This window comes from Dipteris shenzhenensis, chromosome 15 (genome assembly GCF_047967505.1).
Source record: "Dipteris shenzhenensis isolate YYH24624 ecotype China chromosome 15, Dip_SZ_1.0, whole genome shotgun sequence".
Taxonomy (NCBI): Eukaryota; Viridiplantae; Streptophyta; class Polypodiopsida; order Gleicheniales; family Dipteridaceae; genus Dipteris; species Dipteris shenzhenensis.
Window position 1 is genome coordinate 9598055 of NC_141610.1, and position 18930 is coordinate 9616984.

Below are 18930 nucleotides of genomic sequence, written 5' to 3' on the forward strand. Positions count from 1 at the left end.
GTTTTAGGACCTCCTGAGTCCACCGAAACTGACAGATCTGCAAATGGTTGCTCCAAACTTGAGTTCCAACACCCGGGCAGAAAACACAGAAACTGACACATTGAGTCAGAAAACCAATGAAATGATCCTAAATTCAAGAATAAAGGTGTTTCCAAGCTCCTGAAGTGAAGTGGACACCAAAAGCAAGCAATAGTTGCCTCTACAAGTCAATACGGAGTCTCTGTCATTGAACGGAACATGGAAAAGCTCAAAAAACGACTTTTTCTTTGAAAACACTTAACAGGCTCTCAAAACCACTTCGCAAAACCAAAGTGACTTTTCCAAAGGTTCCTCCAAGGTCTCTACACACTCGGATGCAAGTAAAGTCACCCACAAAGCTTCCCACAGAGCTTCTCCTTCCTCCCACAGAGCTGCTGAGCTTCAAGCATTTACGCACGCTCAGCTAGATCACCCGAGCTCTGATACCAGTTGAGAGTGCTCTCAACGGAAGCAACAACAGAAGAAGGAGAGAGAGAGAGAGAGAGAGAGAGTCACACAAGTTTTGGTGGGTGCAGAACCACCCTAATCTTCTTTTTCATTCATTTATATATGTGTTTGAGTATTGTACATAACCGGGGTAAAGACACAGTGACCTTTAACCCCCACAATAGGGTCAAGAGCAATGCGAATGCATCACGGCCATTGTCTTGACTTCTTGAGATCGACACAAGTGCTCGGGGACCAACATCGAAAGGGTCAAGAGCAACACATGGGCGCAACCATTCATTTCATAGTAGTCATGTCACTTTAAATGTCACATACCCCTCTCTAAATATAATCATTTCTTCCCCTATAGTCTCTCTAAACATACATAGTTCTTTTATACTCTCATCTTTCACTCCAACACATACATATAGTCATCATGAAGCAAGGAGATCAAGGGGGGGGATCAACACCAGAGATTAAGAGAACAGTGCCGATGGACTTGAGAGTGACGGTTTCTTTATACAGTCATGTATTACCCTAAAACCTACTCCATTGTATTCATATTATAAATCTCATTCACTAAACCTAAACCCTTTATTGGAAAACCATATTAAAAAATAAGAGCCTTATAAATTTATATTACCATGCAATTTAAACTAAAAGAAAGTAATTTAATAAAAAATTATAATTAATAAGTAGATTATTGAAAAGAGACTAGTTTTCTTTGTATTTGTTCCTACAGATTGCTTGCAAAGGAAGCTCACAAAGGAGATGGCTACAAATTTTATTTTATGGGATGAAGGTGAACTTATGTTGCAAAAGAGTAGTTGCATTTGCTACAATCCATGACAGTGATCCAAATTCTATTTGTCACTTTAAAAAACTTGATGAAGATAAGGTGGTAGTTATTGTATCAAAGATTCTTAATGCACAAGCTGAGCTAAAGCATAAATGTGGAGATATGGAAATACTTAAAGATGTAATTCCCTATAATACTTCCAACAAATCATTTATTGCATGGGATAGAGATAAGATCTTTCCAACACATGTCAACAAGAAAACAAAGTGCATATCTTTGAATTTCAAAGTGGGAGATATTTTGCAAATGATATCATTTACAGATAAGAATGTAGCACAAGGCCAAGTATTGAGATTTGAACAACTGGAGTAGTGGTCATTTGCGTAGATGAGGATTTGCAAAGTTGCTGATGGTGGTATGGATGATAACGCTGCCTCATTGGATGGTCCCTACTATGAGGTAGGTAAGGATTTGAGATGGAGCATGAAATTTTTGAATATTTTCACTGATAAATACCAGGTATACTATAATTTTCACTTAAAGAATATGCCAATGTGCCAAGCTTTATCCGTTTAGACATGGATGAGTTCATTGATATTGATAAAGTTGGCATCAAACCAAGTAGTGGAGCTATGAAAATCATGCAAGATGTGTCAATGAGTGATGGTCTTTCGGGAGTGGAGGAGTTTCAAGGCTCTCGACACTCTCAGAGTATAGTTATGAAATCCATGGAAGATGCATCAATGAGTGACGTTTTCTCATGAGTAAGATGTGGAGTTATGAAATCCATGGAAGGTTCATCAATGAGTGATGTTCTCTCAGGAGTAGAGGATTTTCAAGGATCTCGACACTCTTAGAGTACATTTACTTCAAATGGTCGAAGCTGTGGAGTTATGAAATCCATGGAAGGTGCATTGATAAGTGATATTCTCTTAGTAGTAGAGGAGTTTCAAGGATCTCGACACTCTCAAAGTGCATCTACTTCAAATGGTTCAAGATGTGGAGTTATGAAATCCATGGAAGGTGCATCGATGAGTGATGTTCTCTCAAGAGTAGAGGATTTTCAAGGCCCTCGACACTCCATGGCCATAATTAAAGCAAATTCTCATACAATTGTATCAAAGGCAAGGATGAGGTTAACGAAATACTATTCCGTATTTGACTTTAATATTGATAAGTTCAAGCATGCAACATCCCATGAGAACAAAGTGACAAACAAGTCTGACATGGAGAAGAGTACGGATATAGATAAGGATGTACAAAAGAAACAAAAAGCAGACATACATATGCATGAAAAGGAAGCAAGTCCAGGCAAATCCAAAAAAGCAACCAAAGAGAATAAGATTAATGAATGAAGATGTTATGCTAAAAGCAATGCGACTTACATGTTATAAGCGTAGATGTATGCGTCATTAACTTACATGACATCAAAGGGTGTAGAGAACAGGTGTGGCAAAGGAGAGGGAGAAAAAGAAATGAATATCTACTCATGAGACTCTCTTGCTTTCTTTTAAATGACACGAAAAGGCCAAGTTCATGTCAAAAGATAAAGCCTCTTATAAATGAAAAATGTATTTGCAATAATGCATATCGCATTATTACAAGATTATCACATGGCACATATTGGGATTTGGCGATAAAGCAAAGTATGGAGTAAAATTTAGCATTCATGGTAACACAGGAAGGCCCAAAACAAGAGCCTCAACCCCTGCGGCAACGACGGTTTTGAAAGACTTTATTCATGAAAATGCTTTACCTCAACCCCATCTATCTAAAATGCATTTCCAATAGGCTTGACAGAAAAAGAAGTATTTAACTCTATTGGAGAAAAACAAAGGCAAAGAGAGCATGCTCTGGCATCCTTTCATACTTTGTATACTCTTTGGAATAAGAGCTTTGGACATGTTAAAATCCGAAAGAGGTAAAAAATATCAAAGTGTAGTGATTGTGATGACCTAAAGCGAGCACTTGAGATTGCAACGTCTCCAGAACAAAGAGAATCATACCAAAAAAAGAGAGAATTTCATTATGGACTTGTCCAAAATTTTAGAGTAAAATATGCATTTTGGAAGGGGCAAGCTATTGTGGCATCCCAATGAGTATAGGTGTGTTATTGTAGATGGTATGTATCAAAATACAACAACATTACCTTAATTTGTCAACACTTCACCTAAGCTACAAGGAAAATACTTTTTGAAGACACATTTATTTGGAGTGTTAGTGCATGGGATTTAAGCTTTTTGCAGACATATGGATTGATTCCTTGCATCTACGTGATAGCAATCAAGTTGTAACATCCATTATGAAGGCAATTCACAGTGTACATGCAGAAAATGCAGAAAGAGGTCACCTACCAACAAATTTGAGAATACAGGCAAACGATTGTGCTCAGGAGAATAAGAATGTACTGTTGTTTGCATTTTGCTCAATGCTAATTGCTCATCGAATCTTCAATGATAATGAAGTTGGGTTTTTGTTGGTTGGGCATACACATGACAATATTGATTAGATTTTTAGCACAGTCTCAAGAGAGTTAAAGCATAAGGACATGGAGACGATGGATGACTATATAAGAAAATGTGGGAGGCAAGTTGGTGGCCGCAAGGAAGGTACAATATGCTCCATGGTTGAATGAATGTATGATTGAAAGAGATTTATTCTACCTTTCATACAAAAAGGTGGTTATGTCCTGATGGGTCATAGCGCTCCACACTACTTTCTCTTTTTCTTAAAGGATGAAAAACCAGTGATGCAGTGGCAATACTATTCTCATGATACAAGATGGAAACCTCAAGAACCTTAGAGTCTCTTAACTTAAATTCCGAGCAAAGAAATGCATCCAAAATAGGCTCCTATAAAAGAATTCAACAAGAAATCCAAAGGTGAAATAAAAGGCTTAAAGCTTTTATTACATACAAAGAGGAAATGCTTTGTAGATTTTCTGATTGGAAGCCCTCTTAGAAGGAACACACTGCTACTATAATTAGCAAGACCTACCAATTGATAAAGGACCTTGAGAAAATGCGAGAAGATGATGTTAAGGAATTGCGACGAGCAGGAGATGGCTCTGAAAATTAATAAACGACACCACAGAAACCTCAAAACCAGAACGAAACAACTACAAAAACTAATGCTCGTAGATTGGTCTAAAATCTTACCTCACAAACTCGTCAAGGTTGTTTGAAGACACTACAAGGAGCAGACCTCTCCATTGTTAGTTTAAAACAGAGAAAATACTATTTATGAGAAAAGCACTTGGTGAAAACCTTCTCATACTTTTAGTGAAAAGCTTAGCTATTGCTTTTGCACTTGCATCATAAAATAAAGTTAAATAAATTCACATTGTTAGATTTGTGTAAAATCAACGTTCACGATGGTGACAAGTGGGTCAACGAGAGATCAAAAAACCCAAACTTCTCCGTAGGCCATAGATTTTTAGTTAGAAGAAGATGAACGTCTAAGGATGTGTGTGGTTTTGCAGAATTTTCCCTTTGGCCTGGATGTATATCTTCGCAATAAAGTCAAACCTTTGACTTGCGCGTATCTTGCGATTCACGACATGACTCTTCAAAACAGAGACTTCATCGTAGCACACAAGACAGAGGCCAGTGGCCACGACTACACTATCTTGTGAGATGGGCTTCATTCGATCCTCCTTTGTTTTTATGCTGGGCTCCGTGGTTGGCATATATGTGGCCCAGAATTACAACGTACCCAATGTGCGGAAGCTGTACGACACCGGCTTCGTTATGGCTCGTCAAGTCGAGGAGAACTATCGCAAAGATTCCTCAAAATCTAAGAAGACAGATGACGATTAGACTTGATGCTGTACTGTCCTCTCATGTAATTCTTACGGCGCCAGTTTTGGAGTTACGAAACTGCCTCAGCAACGGAATTGCTCAAATTTTCAGAAGCTATCCAATGGTTTGAGGTCCACAAATGGTCGTCGATTTGTAAAAGCGATGATACAGTTACGATGCGACGCTCAAATTTTCTAATTGAAGACACCTTTATGAATCTCGTAGGTCAATATCCAGGCTTTAAGCACTCCTATTTTCCAATAAAATGCTTTCTACGAACTATTACTTATGTCTTTTGTACATTGGTATTCCATCTTGAAAAGCGGTTTTGTTTCCCATATCAAGCATGAGGTTAAACTCCGTTCTATGGAAGGCCGTTTTCTCTTTGGTTCAGCCAATATTTTATCATGTTTTGTTCCATAATTCCTTGATTGCTCCTCTAGATCCAGTCTCCATTTCTCCAATCATTTGGTCCCTTCTTTGTACCATCCTTTCCCGTTTGTTGCAAATGGAGCCTTTTGTCGTAGCCTATTTGAGTCCATCGTTTTAATTTTCCCAATGTAGCGAAGTGGTTCTCCTTCCAAAGGCAGCCAGCAACATTGCTTTTGCTCCTAAGTTCATCAGAATGATCACTCTTTTGGACTGATTCTAGAATTTTTCATACTTCTCATGTTAGGCCAGCTCCGCATGCTTGGCACCCATACACATCAACAGGTTGTGCAAAGGTAGTAAATCGGAACGCCCATTGCATCTTGAAAAGTGCTTTTATCTCCCTAATGCTCTCCTTTCCACACGAAAATTCCATTTGTTCTTTCTGATGTGTTGATCATTACTTTGGTCTTGTCTATGTCGACTTCTATCTTTGAGAACTTACAAAATTAATTGTTAGTTCAAGTGTCTTTGGAGGTTAGACTTATCTCCTTGGCAAGTAGCACCACATATCTGCATACAATAGTAGAGCAAGGACATCTCCACCTATTTCAATGCCTTCTCCTCCTCGTCTCCTTATCCAGTTTTCAAGCTCATCTATGAATATCCCCAATAGGATAAGGGAGAGTGGAAAGACTTGTCTAACCCCAACATTACGGGTAGTTTCTTTTCTGCCCCTTTTGGCTCATCTACCATGCATCTTGCCAACTCAGCAAATATAATCTTCAAATTGCTCCTTTGATATCCTTGGGAAATCTCAGATCTGCTATTCTGTCCCATAGCTACTGAAGCAGCAAACGAGAGAAGTTCCTTTTCCTTGAGCACCTCCTATCACGGTCCTCATGGTGACTCAAGGTCAGGATCGGGCATACTGAGACAGAATAGAATTGTGTTTCCAAGATTTATACGGTCATAAAATTTGGCACATATCATGATACAAAGTCTTTTTGCCACGTAACAAACAATATATACTGGAGAAATCCACCTTTTATGTTTCAGTGAGCTATTCGGAGAGAGCACGTTGGGATTTGGAAGGGGAGCTCGTTGATACCACTGTAATGATAGCTAGATGATTTTATGCATATTGGAATGGGATCATGAATTGTTGATGCCTCAGGATATCTGCAGGGCAGGATGCCTGTTTAGGCTGCTTCAAGGCTCTGTAGGGAGAGTTTCCTTTCAATGAACACGTCTGAAAGAGGGAGGCCTGCCCACTTTTAGGAACTCGGGGTACTAGTTGGAGTCCTGACTGAACCTCAAAGCTCCACAAATACCTCTGTACCTTATTCCTCTGCATCATGTGCGCAGTGACAGTCTTAAATACAGTGTCAAATCACATGACATGGAATATTGGATCCCTTGTCCATGAAAGCAGATGTTGTAATTTCGTGGAGACGTCATTGATGGCTTTGTGATGTGAAACAGGCTAACATTTAACTTTGACACTTTGTTGTCTGTATGCTTCATGTACACAGATAGACCCTGGTTGTCTTCTTTGGTGTTGATTTATGTTTGATGTCAATTGGCTTGCTTTTGGTAAGCTACTTTAGCTTTGGCCTGCTCCACCTGCTCATACGTCTGGTGTGCCTTATAGACTATTCGAGGTCTATGCTCCAACCTCAGGGTGACTTGACCACCTTGGAGACATCTTTGACGACCCAAAGGGAGTCAAGTCAAGGCCCGGGTAGGGTAAGCAGTCGGTTTGGCTGACTGTAGGGGTCAGTTGGACCAACCAATTAATCAGGCTGACTATAGCCAGGTATGATAGGTCGGCCAGTTGGCGTGCTGCGCTGCGTGCAGTGTGCCACTAAGGGGCTGCACCCTTGGCCCTTTGTGGCCGTAATGTCTCTGCCTACTCCATGTACTGAAGCTCACAGTTGGAGTGCACTATTAGAGAAAGATTTAATTACGATGTAATGATGTAGTCACCACCTACAAAACGAGTGCTTCCACGGTGAATCTGTTTCCCTGAAATACCATGGGTGTCTCAGACATTTTCGCCTCCTAGACTAGCAATCCAGATAACCTTCTCAACAGATATTTCTCTTTTTTTGAAAACACACTGTATGACAGTTTTCCTTTGTAGATAGATGTCATGCCAAACCCCAATTTCCCTAGATGGTCTTATTCCCAAAGTAGCTTCCTTGCCATGTGTCATAATATATGCGCTTAGCTTTTTATGCCCACTAGGAATTCCCACTAAAGTCCGTTAGTCATTTCTTCGTGGTGTTTAAGTGGTTCTCATAACACCGTTTAAAAAACTCAAAGAGTATAATTGATAACCATGAATATTGCAATGACAATGTAGTGTCTCTTAAACTTGACCAAGCAAGGATAAATATGAGAACAAAAAATTGGACGAGGATGAATGCAAGATATGTAGTCGATGTAAAATCAAGTGGCATTGACAAGCATTTGATGTAAAATCAGGTGGCAATGACAAGCATTTTTCGTACTCATTATTGTAAAATGATAACTTTACATGTGTTGATTACTTATTGTCATGTGCACAGATCGGTATCTGACGTGTACTAGGTACACAGAACTAGCTCAGGTTAGCCTGGGGAGGCTTAGAGCTAGGCAGGCTTGATTCTCGGGTTGAGTGGCAAGGGTACGAACTATTTATAGGTCTTCGCTATTTTTGGCGCCGGGGCCCGAGTCTATAAAAGAGGCCCAGGGGGTTCAGTTCTCAGTGTGCAGTTGGGAGCAAGTCTCGTTCCCAGGTGCTAGGTCTGATCCTGGATTGTGTCGCGGACGCGCGCTTGCATCTTAGCGTAGCCCAAGGCCCAGTGGCAGATCCAGGGCTTCACAGCGCCACCTGGTGGTATGGGACACCAGGCTGGTTGGGATCTGATTGGGAGTTCGTGCCAGTAGCTCAGCTCGTGGCTCGGGGGGACATCTTCTGATTCGGGATCACATCCCGTAGATGTCACGGTTGGGTGGTGAGCAGCCTGCTCAGTTCTGATGTTGTGTGTGGTTATTTTGCAGATCAGGGGTTTCAGGAGTGCTGGGACGTGTCAGTTGGTATCAGAGCCAACTCCTGAGGTAGGAACTTCTGATGCGAGAAATTTGACGGATTTCTCTTCCAGGTATGCCCTAAAATTCGAGATTTCCTGCTGCGTATTTGCTGTCTACCTGGGGTAGAAGGGGTGAGGAAATATCTGGAAAAGGAAGAAGAAGAGGAGTGAAATAGAAACGAAAATTCTGAAGGCTACAGAGAGAAGTCTGAGGGAGGAGAAGGAGAGCAGAAAGGAAGGAGCGTAGGGCAGGAAATTGACAGCCTAGGAGTAGAGTATGCGGGGAGTAGAAGAGGCGAGGCTGTAGGGGCAGGACAGCCTGCGCAACAGGCTGACCACAGCCTGCGCAACAGGCTGCGAACAGCCTGCCTAGGGCTGCGTGCAGCCTGCGCAGGAAGAAGGGCAGGGGGAAGGTGCTTTTTTGCGAAAAAGCACCCCTCCAAAGTTGGAGGGGCTCAGGTGCTTTTTTCGTAAAAGCACCCCTCCAAAGCTGGAGGGGCTCAGCCTTCTTTGGAAGCCTAGCTTCCAAATTAGGCCGCCCTGCACCCTATATAGGTGGGGGCTGGGAGCTAGGCAACCCACAAGCAGCCCCAGTTTCGAGATCTTACCTTGAGATCTGAGCCAGCCCGCCTCGCCCTTCAGTTTCGACCAGCTCCTCTGCTGCAGCCCCTGCCTGCGTCAGCCCAGCGCTGCTCCCAAGGCTCCAGTACCAGCCCGTACAGCTGCAGCTACAGCCGTACAGCCTGTACGGACTGTACTGTCACCTGCGGTACCTGCAGCTGCTCCGTACAGCAGCTGCGCCTGCACCTACAGCCACCGTACGGACTGCGTCAGCAGCCGTACAGGCCACGTCAGCAGTCCGTACAGCCTCCACCATTGACTGCGCATCCGGTTGCAGATTCGGGGAGGCACCAGGGTTCGTGGTCTTCCAGATTTCAGCATCCTTTCTGTCAGATTTATCTGGGACGGTTTTCTTCTACTCCATCTCCCTCCGTGCTCCGTTTCAGTTATTTATTTCTCTCAGCCTGTAATCGAGTTAGAATTCAGCTATGTCTGATGCTCCGAATCCCGAGTTCACTATGGGAGAGCAGGAATTAGATTACACTCCAGTAGGAGAGGATGATCAGGGTCTCTATGACGACCTGATCACCAAGAAAGCCTTCAGTGAGTTCACGACTGCTCTAGATGGTAAATTTGAGCAGGTCAACGCTAATCAATCGGGGTTGACACAGCAACTCCAAGGGATACAAGCTACCTTGACTCTTCTGGCTAGCACGGTTCAGGCACTCACGCATGTGGATGCCATGGCTTCCGTGCTAGGCCCGAATATCACTCCGGATCCCTTTCCAGGTGACCAGAAATCAAGAACAAAGGAGGTGGTTGACACTTGGCTGCACAAGTGGCAAGTTCACTTCCAATTTCACCCCTATCCAGACGAGAAAAAGATTCAGCTAGCAGCAGGGTTTATGTCAGGTAAAGCCTTGCTTTGGTGGAAAGAACTCCAGCCTAAGCCTGACACTTGGACAGAATTTGAGGGTATCTTCAGGAAGGAGTTCCTGAAGAAGGAAGATGATTATGATATCGTCGGCAAGCTCAAAGCCCTCGATATGTCAAAATTGAATTTAACTTTTGAAGTTTATCTTCAGAGATTTAGGGATCTGCAAACCAGGGCCACTAAAATGGATCCTGTAACCTTGTTATATTTTTTCGTGGATGGTTTGCCAGACTCCTATAAGTTACAGATTAAGAATAACAAGTGCACAACATTGCAGGAGGCCATGACATATGCGCGCATATATGATGATACCATGGCCGGTATTAAAACAACCACAGTTACCGAGACCAGCGGAAAGAACAAACGCAAGTTCTTTCAGCATGCGACTGGTATTGGGGAGACGAAGTCTACGGACAACGCCTCCAAGAAAAGCTTAACTCCTGCGAAGAATGGTAAGGCCCGTTTCCTTCGCACTCTACAGCTCAAGAAAGAGGGCCGGTGTTTTTATTGCGAGGAGCGGGGCCACACGAAGAATGAGTGTCCTAAGCGGAAGAACCAGAAATTAGTGCTAGGACCGAAGCTCCAGGCAGGTCAGCGTACCGCAGCCAAGGGAGCCAACCAGGTTACGATGACAGGTATTTCAGTAAATGTCATTACTTGCCCCCTTTCTTGTAATTGTACCTTTAATACTTCGTTATTTGGTTCCCATGATCTTTTCCGAGTTTATGGAGAAGTTAGGGACCAACGGGTTCACATTCTCTTTGATCCGGGCAGCTCTCACAATTTTGTTAATTACAAATTTGTGCAGAAGATGGGGCTGTCCACAGTACCTAGCGACCACACCTACGAGGTGCAGCTTCCAGCCGGGAAGCAGTTTTGGGATCGCAAGGTTGAAGCGCTTCCCATCCGGATTCAAGCCTACACAGGAGCTCTCACATGTTACGTTATGCATCTAGAGCATGTAGACTTGTTGATCGGGATAGAGTGGTTTAAAACCCACAATATCCAGATCGGATGGACGGAGCATACCCTTTCTTTTGAAGACAAAGGCACCCAATTTTGTATTCAGTGTGATAAGATTATCCCTTCTCAGGGGCCTATTGTATCTGCGATGCAGCTTCGGAATATATTAAACACTTCTCATTATGATGTCTATCAGTGTGTTTTGATTCCACTCTCTTCATTTATTGTTTCGGTAATTAACAAAAATGAATTAAGTGTGTTTGAACACCGAGAATTGAGAACGTTGTTAGATAATTTTAAGGACGTATTCCCAGCTCAACTGCCGGAAGGTTTACCTCCAGAAAGGGCAGTAGATCATCGCATAGACTTAGTCCCAGGGGCTCAACCTATCAGTGTACCACCATATAGGATGAGCCAGGTAGAGGAGGATGAGTTAGCTATCCAGCTTGAGGATTACCTGAATATGGGCTATATCCGCCCAAGTAAATCTCCTTGGGGTGCACCTGTCCTCTTGAGAAAGAAAAAGGATTCTTCCTGGAGGATGTGTATAGATTATAAACGACTTAATAAAGTTACAATTAAGAACCGCTATCCTTTACCTCGTTCTGATGATTTGATAGACCGTTTGGCCGGAGCGAAGTATTTCACTAAGATTGATTTGCGTACGGGTTATCATCAAATCCGTATCTATGCTAAACACATAGATAGGACCGCATTCCGGACTAGGTATGGTCATTACGAGTTCCTCGTATTACCTTTGGGTTTGACCAATGCTCCTGCTACTTTTCAGCAGATGATGAACGATTTGTTCAGGGATTATCTGGGCAAATTTGTTGTAGTGTTCTTAGATGATATCTTGGTATATAGTAAAACGCTTGAGGATCATATAGGACACCTTCGGGTTGTCTTACTTGTTCTAAGACAGCATAAGCTTTATGCCAAGATGAGTAAATGTGACTTCTTTATGAAGGAGATCATTTACTTAGGACACAAGATTTCTTCTGAAGGTATTAGCATTGATCTGGATCGTATCCAGAAGGTTTTAGAATGGCCTATCCCTCAGACTGTGAAACAACTTCGTTCTTTCCTAGGATTTACGGTATTTCTTCGGAAGTCAGTCCGTGATTATTCACAAATCACGGTACCCTTGACCAACATATTGAAAGGTCGTGGACGCAGGTCTACTCAACCGATCCCTTGGAATGATGCAATGAACAAGGCTTTTGAAACCTTGAAGTTATCTATCAAGGAAGCACCCGTTCTTGCATTACCCGATCCTACCCGACCTTATGTTTTAGAGGCCGATGCGAGTGATTATGCGATTGGGGCAGCTCTATTCCAAGAGGGCAGACCTGTAGCTTTTGAGAGTAAGAAGCTAGACGACACTCAGTATCGTTGGCCCACACTCGAGAAGGAACTTTATGCGGTAGTGTATGCTCTCAAGGTTTGGAGACACTACTTGTATGGTTCAAAGTTCCTTGTATTGACTGATCACCAGTCAATCAAGTATGTGTGTGATGGCTCAGAATTGAGAGGAAGGAAAGCTAGATGGGCAGAGCTAATGCAGGATTTTGATTTTGAAATACGTTATCGTAAGGGTTCGTTGAATAGTGTGGCAGATGCCTTAAGTCGAGTTAAGTTTGTAAATGCTTTGTCATTTACGGAAATATCCTCAGACCTATTTCAATCCTTGAGAGGGCTATACGCAACTGATAGTCATTTCAGTTCTTATTGGCAGAGAGTCCAGGATGGGAGCTCTATAGTTGACCAGGACTCAGGGATTGTGCCACCTAGGATACAGGCGGCGGGAGGTCAGTGGATGATTAGGAACGGCTTGCTGTTCCGGAATGAAAAGATTTGTGTGCCTGATGTTCTGGACCTAAAATCCAAGATTCTCTGGGAGTGTCATGATGCTCCTAGTGCGGGACATCCAGGTATACATAGGACTCTGTCTCTTGTGAAGCATACCTTTTATTGGCCTAAGATGCGTGCATTTGTAGAGAACTATGTGGTAGGTTGCCGAGTTTGTCAGGTTACTAAGGCTGAACGCCTTAGGAGCGCGGGCTTATTACAGCCATTACAGATTCCAGGTAATAAATGGGAAAGTATTTCCATGGATTTTATTACTGGTTTACCTCGAACGCGCAAGGGTCATGACTCTATTTGGGTCATAGTCGACCGTTTGACAAAAATGGCTAGATTCTTACCTACAAGAACAACTATTTCAGCTGTTCAGCTGGCTCACGAGTTTGTGGACCACTTGTTCAAGCTGTATGGTTTGCCATCTGACATAGTCAGTGACAGGGACTCAAAGTTTACAAGTAACTTTTGGACACTTGTATTTGAGAAGTTAGAAACTACTCTAAGTATGAGTTCCTCGGATCATGCACAATCCGATGGCAGTACAGAGAAGGTCAACCAGTTGGTTGAAGACATGCTTCGGGCATATGTATCTAAGAGACAGTCTTCGTGGGAAGATTATCTACCCATGATTGAATTTGCTTACAACAGTGCAAAGCATTCTAGTACTGGTTATAGTCCTTTTATGCTTATGTACGGGTTTCAACCTAAGTCACCAGTTATGGTTGGATTAAAAGGGATTCAAAATGATGCTGCTAAGAACTTCTTGCAAGACATGCAGGAAATGTTGCAGTTTGCCAAGGAGTCTATTAGAAGTGCCCAAGATCGGGACAGATTTTATGCTAATAGACATCGTTCACCTAGAGAGTTCTCTGAAGGAACGATGGTATATTTGAGAATTCCTAAGGAATCCAAGAGCCTAAGTACTGGTTTGGTTCCGAAATTATCCCCCAGATACTGTGGCCCATTCAAGGTCATTAAAAGAATTGGACCAGTTGCATATCGACTAGAATTGCCTCCTGATGTTAAAGTACATCCAGTCTTTCATGTCAGTAGACTGAAAGAAGTATTGGGTGTAGATGATCAAATTGTTTCTCCTCATGAGATTATAGAAGTTACAGATTTAACTTTTATTCCTCACGAACCTGAATCTATTCTTGAATTCCGTGAAAGACAGATTCGAAATCGTACTATCACGGAATACAAGATTAAGTGGAAGGATCGTGTTGAGGAGGATGCAACATGGGAGACATTACAAAACCTCCAACGAACATTTCCCGATTTCTTAGCGAACTCAGGAGTGAGTTCTTAGAGGAGGGGGAGTATGTCATGTGCACAGATCGGTATCTGACGTGTACTAGGTACACAGAACTAGCTCAGGTTAGCCTGGGGAGGCTTAGAGCTAGGCAGGCTTGATTCTCGGGTTGAGTGGCAAGGGTACGAACTATTTATAGGTCTTCGCTATTTTTGGCGCCGGGGCCCGAGTCTATAAAAGAGGCCCAGGGGGTTCAGTTCTCAGTGTGCAGTTGGGAGCAAGTCTCGTTCCCAGGTGCTAGGTCTGATCCTGGATTGTGTCGCGGACGCGCGCCTGCATCTTAGCGTAGCCCAAGGCCCAGTGGCAGATCCAGGGCTTCACAGCGCCACCTGGTGGTATGGGACACCAGGCTGGTTGGGATCTGATTGGGAGTTCGTGCCAGTAGCTCAGCTCGTGGCTCGGGGGGACATCTTCTGATTCGGGATCACATCCCGTAGATGTCACGGTTGGGTGGTGAGCAGCCTGCTCAGTTCTGATGTTGTGTGTGGTTATTTTGCAGATCAGGGGTTTCAGGAGTGCTGGGACGTGTCACTTATTGCAAAGGAAAATTTTATATTTTTGGTTGAAAATATAATAGTTTGTTGATGCACAATTGAAAACCTTGAAATAAAATAAGAAATTCTAAATTTGTGGCTCCAAATGGCACAAATGCCAGTTCTCCACAATCCATTGGGTAGAATGGCACCAATGCTACTCCTTCAAAATCCATTATGAATTAGTTATGAACATGTTTGCATATTATTCACATACAACAATTGCCACCAAGTTACACAGCTGGCAAGAAAATAGTAATTCCCATTAGTAATGAATGTATAAAGAAATACAATGTCTTTAATCAAAACTCATAGTCCACAAATAGCTCCTCTCCTGCATGTATATCATCTATGGATTCAATACAAATGTAACCGTATTTTGCAATATCTATGTTTATCATGGGGTCGGGACCAAGGTGGAACGTCGGGGGAAAAAACATAACAAACGTTTGGCTTTGCATTGGTATTTCTGTTGCTATTGATAAACTCTGCCACATTGCCATATTGAACATCACCAACAATATGCACCATATCCTTCATAGAGACAGTAGGGTCCTCTTGGATGGAGTACTTCTTTAGCCTTGGATGAACTCTACATAATTATTTCTAGTCTCTGTAGCAGTACTTATCAGCTCCATAATGGAGAATAGTACTCCCTCTCTTGAGGGAGTCATGCACAAGCAAGCCCATGCCAGTACCTGCGACTCATGTACCTTGAAAGCCACATTTTTTATCCAAAACACTACGTTGATAGGGGATAGGTAGCTTTGGTGGTCTAAATAAATCTTGTTCTGGTATGTACCTACTCAAGCATGATTTAAACATATATCTCTCTACATCACAAAAGACCAAGTCCAACTACCTCTAAAAACAATTATAGTCACTTGAGATAAAATCAAAGAACACTTTGACATCTGTACCTTCATGGAAAACACACATTTTGCAATCGGTTTATGTAGGCCTTAGCAATGTGTTTCTTGATATAGCGACCTTTGTACCCTAGGTCTATAGCTAGCTGAGAAACTTACATAGCATTCATGTTAGAGAGTTGGGAAGTATCCTTAAAAGTCTTATTTGGGATGCATTGAGTTCAAGCACCTGGCCATCATCGCCATGGATTGGCCTAGGGTGTACACTCTTCGGTTCTGTATTATCACCTATAGTACTCTCTCTTAGTTGATCTGCAAGAGAAAGCTTTCCTGTTTTGTATTCCATTCTTGACCATGCATGATTTTCCTCCCTCCATTTATCGAGAACTTTCTGGACGAGGTTGAAATCTTTATGCCCCTCCATCACAGGCAATTGTCCATATCGATTCGTCTCCATCATGTTACACACATCTTTAGCTTCATTGAGCTATAGTAAGGCATCAACTCTCCCAACAGAATTTGATCCTCCTTATCTTGTACATTAATATAGAAGGAAATATGCAATTTGATGGAGGACTGATGCAAGCCTTTTATGGGGAGTCATCAACAATTGTCCTTCTAGCATCACATCCAAATGCATTCAAGATTTTTGCTAAGGGTTTGAACCTTGCCTCAACACCAACCTTGTCAGGCCTAGTTATCCTTATATTGCTATAAGTGTAGCATCCTTGCTGAGACCTCTTAAAGTATAGGATTAGTAATATTCCTTGCAATTGTCTCCATTTTTGGTGCTATGTTTTCTTTTACACCTCCTGTATCCATTGCAACATTGATTGTCCCCGTTTTGGGTCGTATAATCTCCTCTGCATCTGATGTCTCCATATCCTTCCATGCATCATTGGTCCCTGTGGAAGTTGAGGATAATAGAAATAGTTCCATGCTTTAGAATGTATTCAACATAGTCGAAGTACAAAAGCATACGCAACCAATAAAGGACCATATAGTATGACCATTATCCATCACCTCTAGATAGAATGTCACTGATTCCATTGGAATGGTGCTAGTGCCAATCTCTCTAAAGGGCCATAGAGAATGCCAATAGTGCAACCTTTCTCTCTCAACTCATTGAGAGAATGGCACTAGTGCCATTCTTCTCTTGGGGAATGGTGCTAGTGCCATTTTTCCTATAAGGTTATGGAGAAAGCCACTAGTGCCTTTCTCTATAACCTCATTGGGAGGAGAGAATAGCACTAGTGCCTCTCCCCATGTCCCAAAAGAAATGTACAAGGCATGCTCTGAAAGCATGGATATTATATTACATTTTAATTCTCTTTATTATAGTCAAAGTACACAAGTGAAGAAAGGAACATAAAATATTTGTAACCCCATAGAGTGAATGACACAAGTGCCATTCTCCAAATGATGACATGGAGAATGCCTATAACCTCATTGGGAGAATGAAACTAGTGCCATTTCCCATGTTCCAATAGATTGTAAAAAATACTCAAATCCAAACTTTGACAGAATAGTTATTACAATATAATTTTTAATTCTGTAATGCTTTCAAATCACATAGAATCAAGAAAGAAGCATAATAGTATTAGCATTTCTATAAAACCTCAGAGAGATAATGGAACTAGTGCCATTCCCCATATGAGGTCAATTAGAATGCCAATAGTACCTCTTATCTATAACCCCACATTGGGAGAATAACTCTAGTGCCATTCCCCATGTCATTATATCACAATTTCATCATATCACATGTTCAATTTCTTTAGTAAAATGAGAGTGTGAAATTAAGAAAATCCATAAAAGTGATAAGTTATATTGCTAAAATTCTTTTGAAACTGTATATACAAGGAATAAATGAGTAGCTAAAGACCTTCTTGATTCAAATATTCCAGTGTAATCTTTGGGATAGCTTCAAGTTCTACTTCAATTAAAGGTCACAAGGGTTCAATGCGGTGCTTACCCTCTCCCATTCCTTCATCTATAGGTGAATTAGCTCTATGTGTCTCGAGAGGCCTCTCAATGCTAGACCAAATCTTAATATGGGGATCATCTGATGCATGTGCTACACTTATAGCCTTGACCTCTGTCGCCTGTTGAGATGTCTTCTTCAGTAGTGCGACACTTTTCTTTTGCCTGTTGAGATGCCTTCTTCGCCAGTGTGATCACTTTTCTTTTGCTTGACAATGCCTGTAATGCCACATCTCCATTAAAGAGGTCAACAACAACTTCATGTTCCTTGCTACAATAGCCCCTGATGCACTCCTTGATTATGCCATGCTTCACAACCGTCTCTTTTTCATACTCATTGTCCTCATCAGAATAAAGGATATTATCCTCAATTATTATGTATGGCCTTGTGTTTTCTAACAAGTGGATTTACCATCTCCTTCATAGTAAAAAATGATAGCAATACAAATTGTGATGGAGAGGCAGCGGTCTCCATCAAACCATGGAGCAACTTCTTGAAGGCAACCTTATCCCAACATATGCCTTTGGCAAATCCTTTTGAGGTGTCAAGCACACACAAGCTAATTTGATTGGAAGCTGTCCCTTGGAGTGATGTGTCAGAAATTGCTCCCCCTCCATATCCATGTTCACCTGAATAACTATCCAAGGAAAACAAGCCTACGATGTAGAGGTGTTACCCTCTCTTGTACTAATTACCCAATCAATATACAATGATGTGGCTTCTGGGAAATTGGGTGTGGCCTTACCAACTTGCAGCTTCTCTCTGACCCGTGACCCCTTCAAGCTCTGATAAACAATTGAATCCATTTTGAAGCAACTTGCAAGGGCGTCCCATGTTTGATGCTTGAGCAAAGGGTGGCGTAAGTTGAACTCCTTGATGAGTGCTTCTTTCAATGCTTTATCGTGCTTAATCTCCATCGCTCGTTGAGACATTTCAATGGAGCCTTTGTCTTTGCTTGAGTTGATCAAGGCAATATGTCTAGACTCAATCTATGCTTGAAGTGCACGTACATGATCATCTTCTAATTGCAGTAGACACCTCATGTATGTTATTGTAGGGTTTCAAGCCTCAAGATCACCCTGCTTCACCAAGGTCAAAATCCTAATCTAGTGTTCGTAGATGTCATCATCATAAGTGACCATGTGAGCGTCCTTGGTAGCAAAGTTTGAGCCCATCGACACACTTGCAACTCCTACAAAATTCTAAAAAAACCCAAAAGCATCTTAGACATTATTCACATCCAAATCATGTAATAGAAAGAAGAATGGCACTAGTGCCATTCTCCCATTGCAATGTCAAAAATATGACTTGGTAATGAGGAGAATGGCACTAGTGCCATTCTCACGTAAGCAAATTGACACTACTACCACTTCTTTTACAAAGTCATAAAACATACTTGAAATA

General features: G+C 42.0%; 1 protein-coding gene across 1 annotated transcript; it reads left to right on the forward strand.

Moving 5' to 3' along the window:
* Window positions 1-4722: 4722 nt before the first annotated feature.
* On the forward strand, window positions 4723-5281 carry LOC147893321 (uncharacterized). The gene has a single exon (XM_087386280.1). The coding sequence runs from the start codon at window positions 4900-4902 to the stop codon at window positions 5080-5082; it is 183 nt and encodes a 60-aa protein (XP_087242406.1). The 5' UTR covers window positions 4723-4899; the 3' UTR covers window positions 5083-5281.
* The last annotated feature ends 13649 nt before the right edge of the window (window positions 5282-18930 follow it).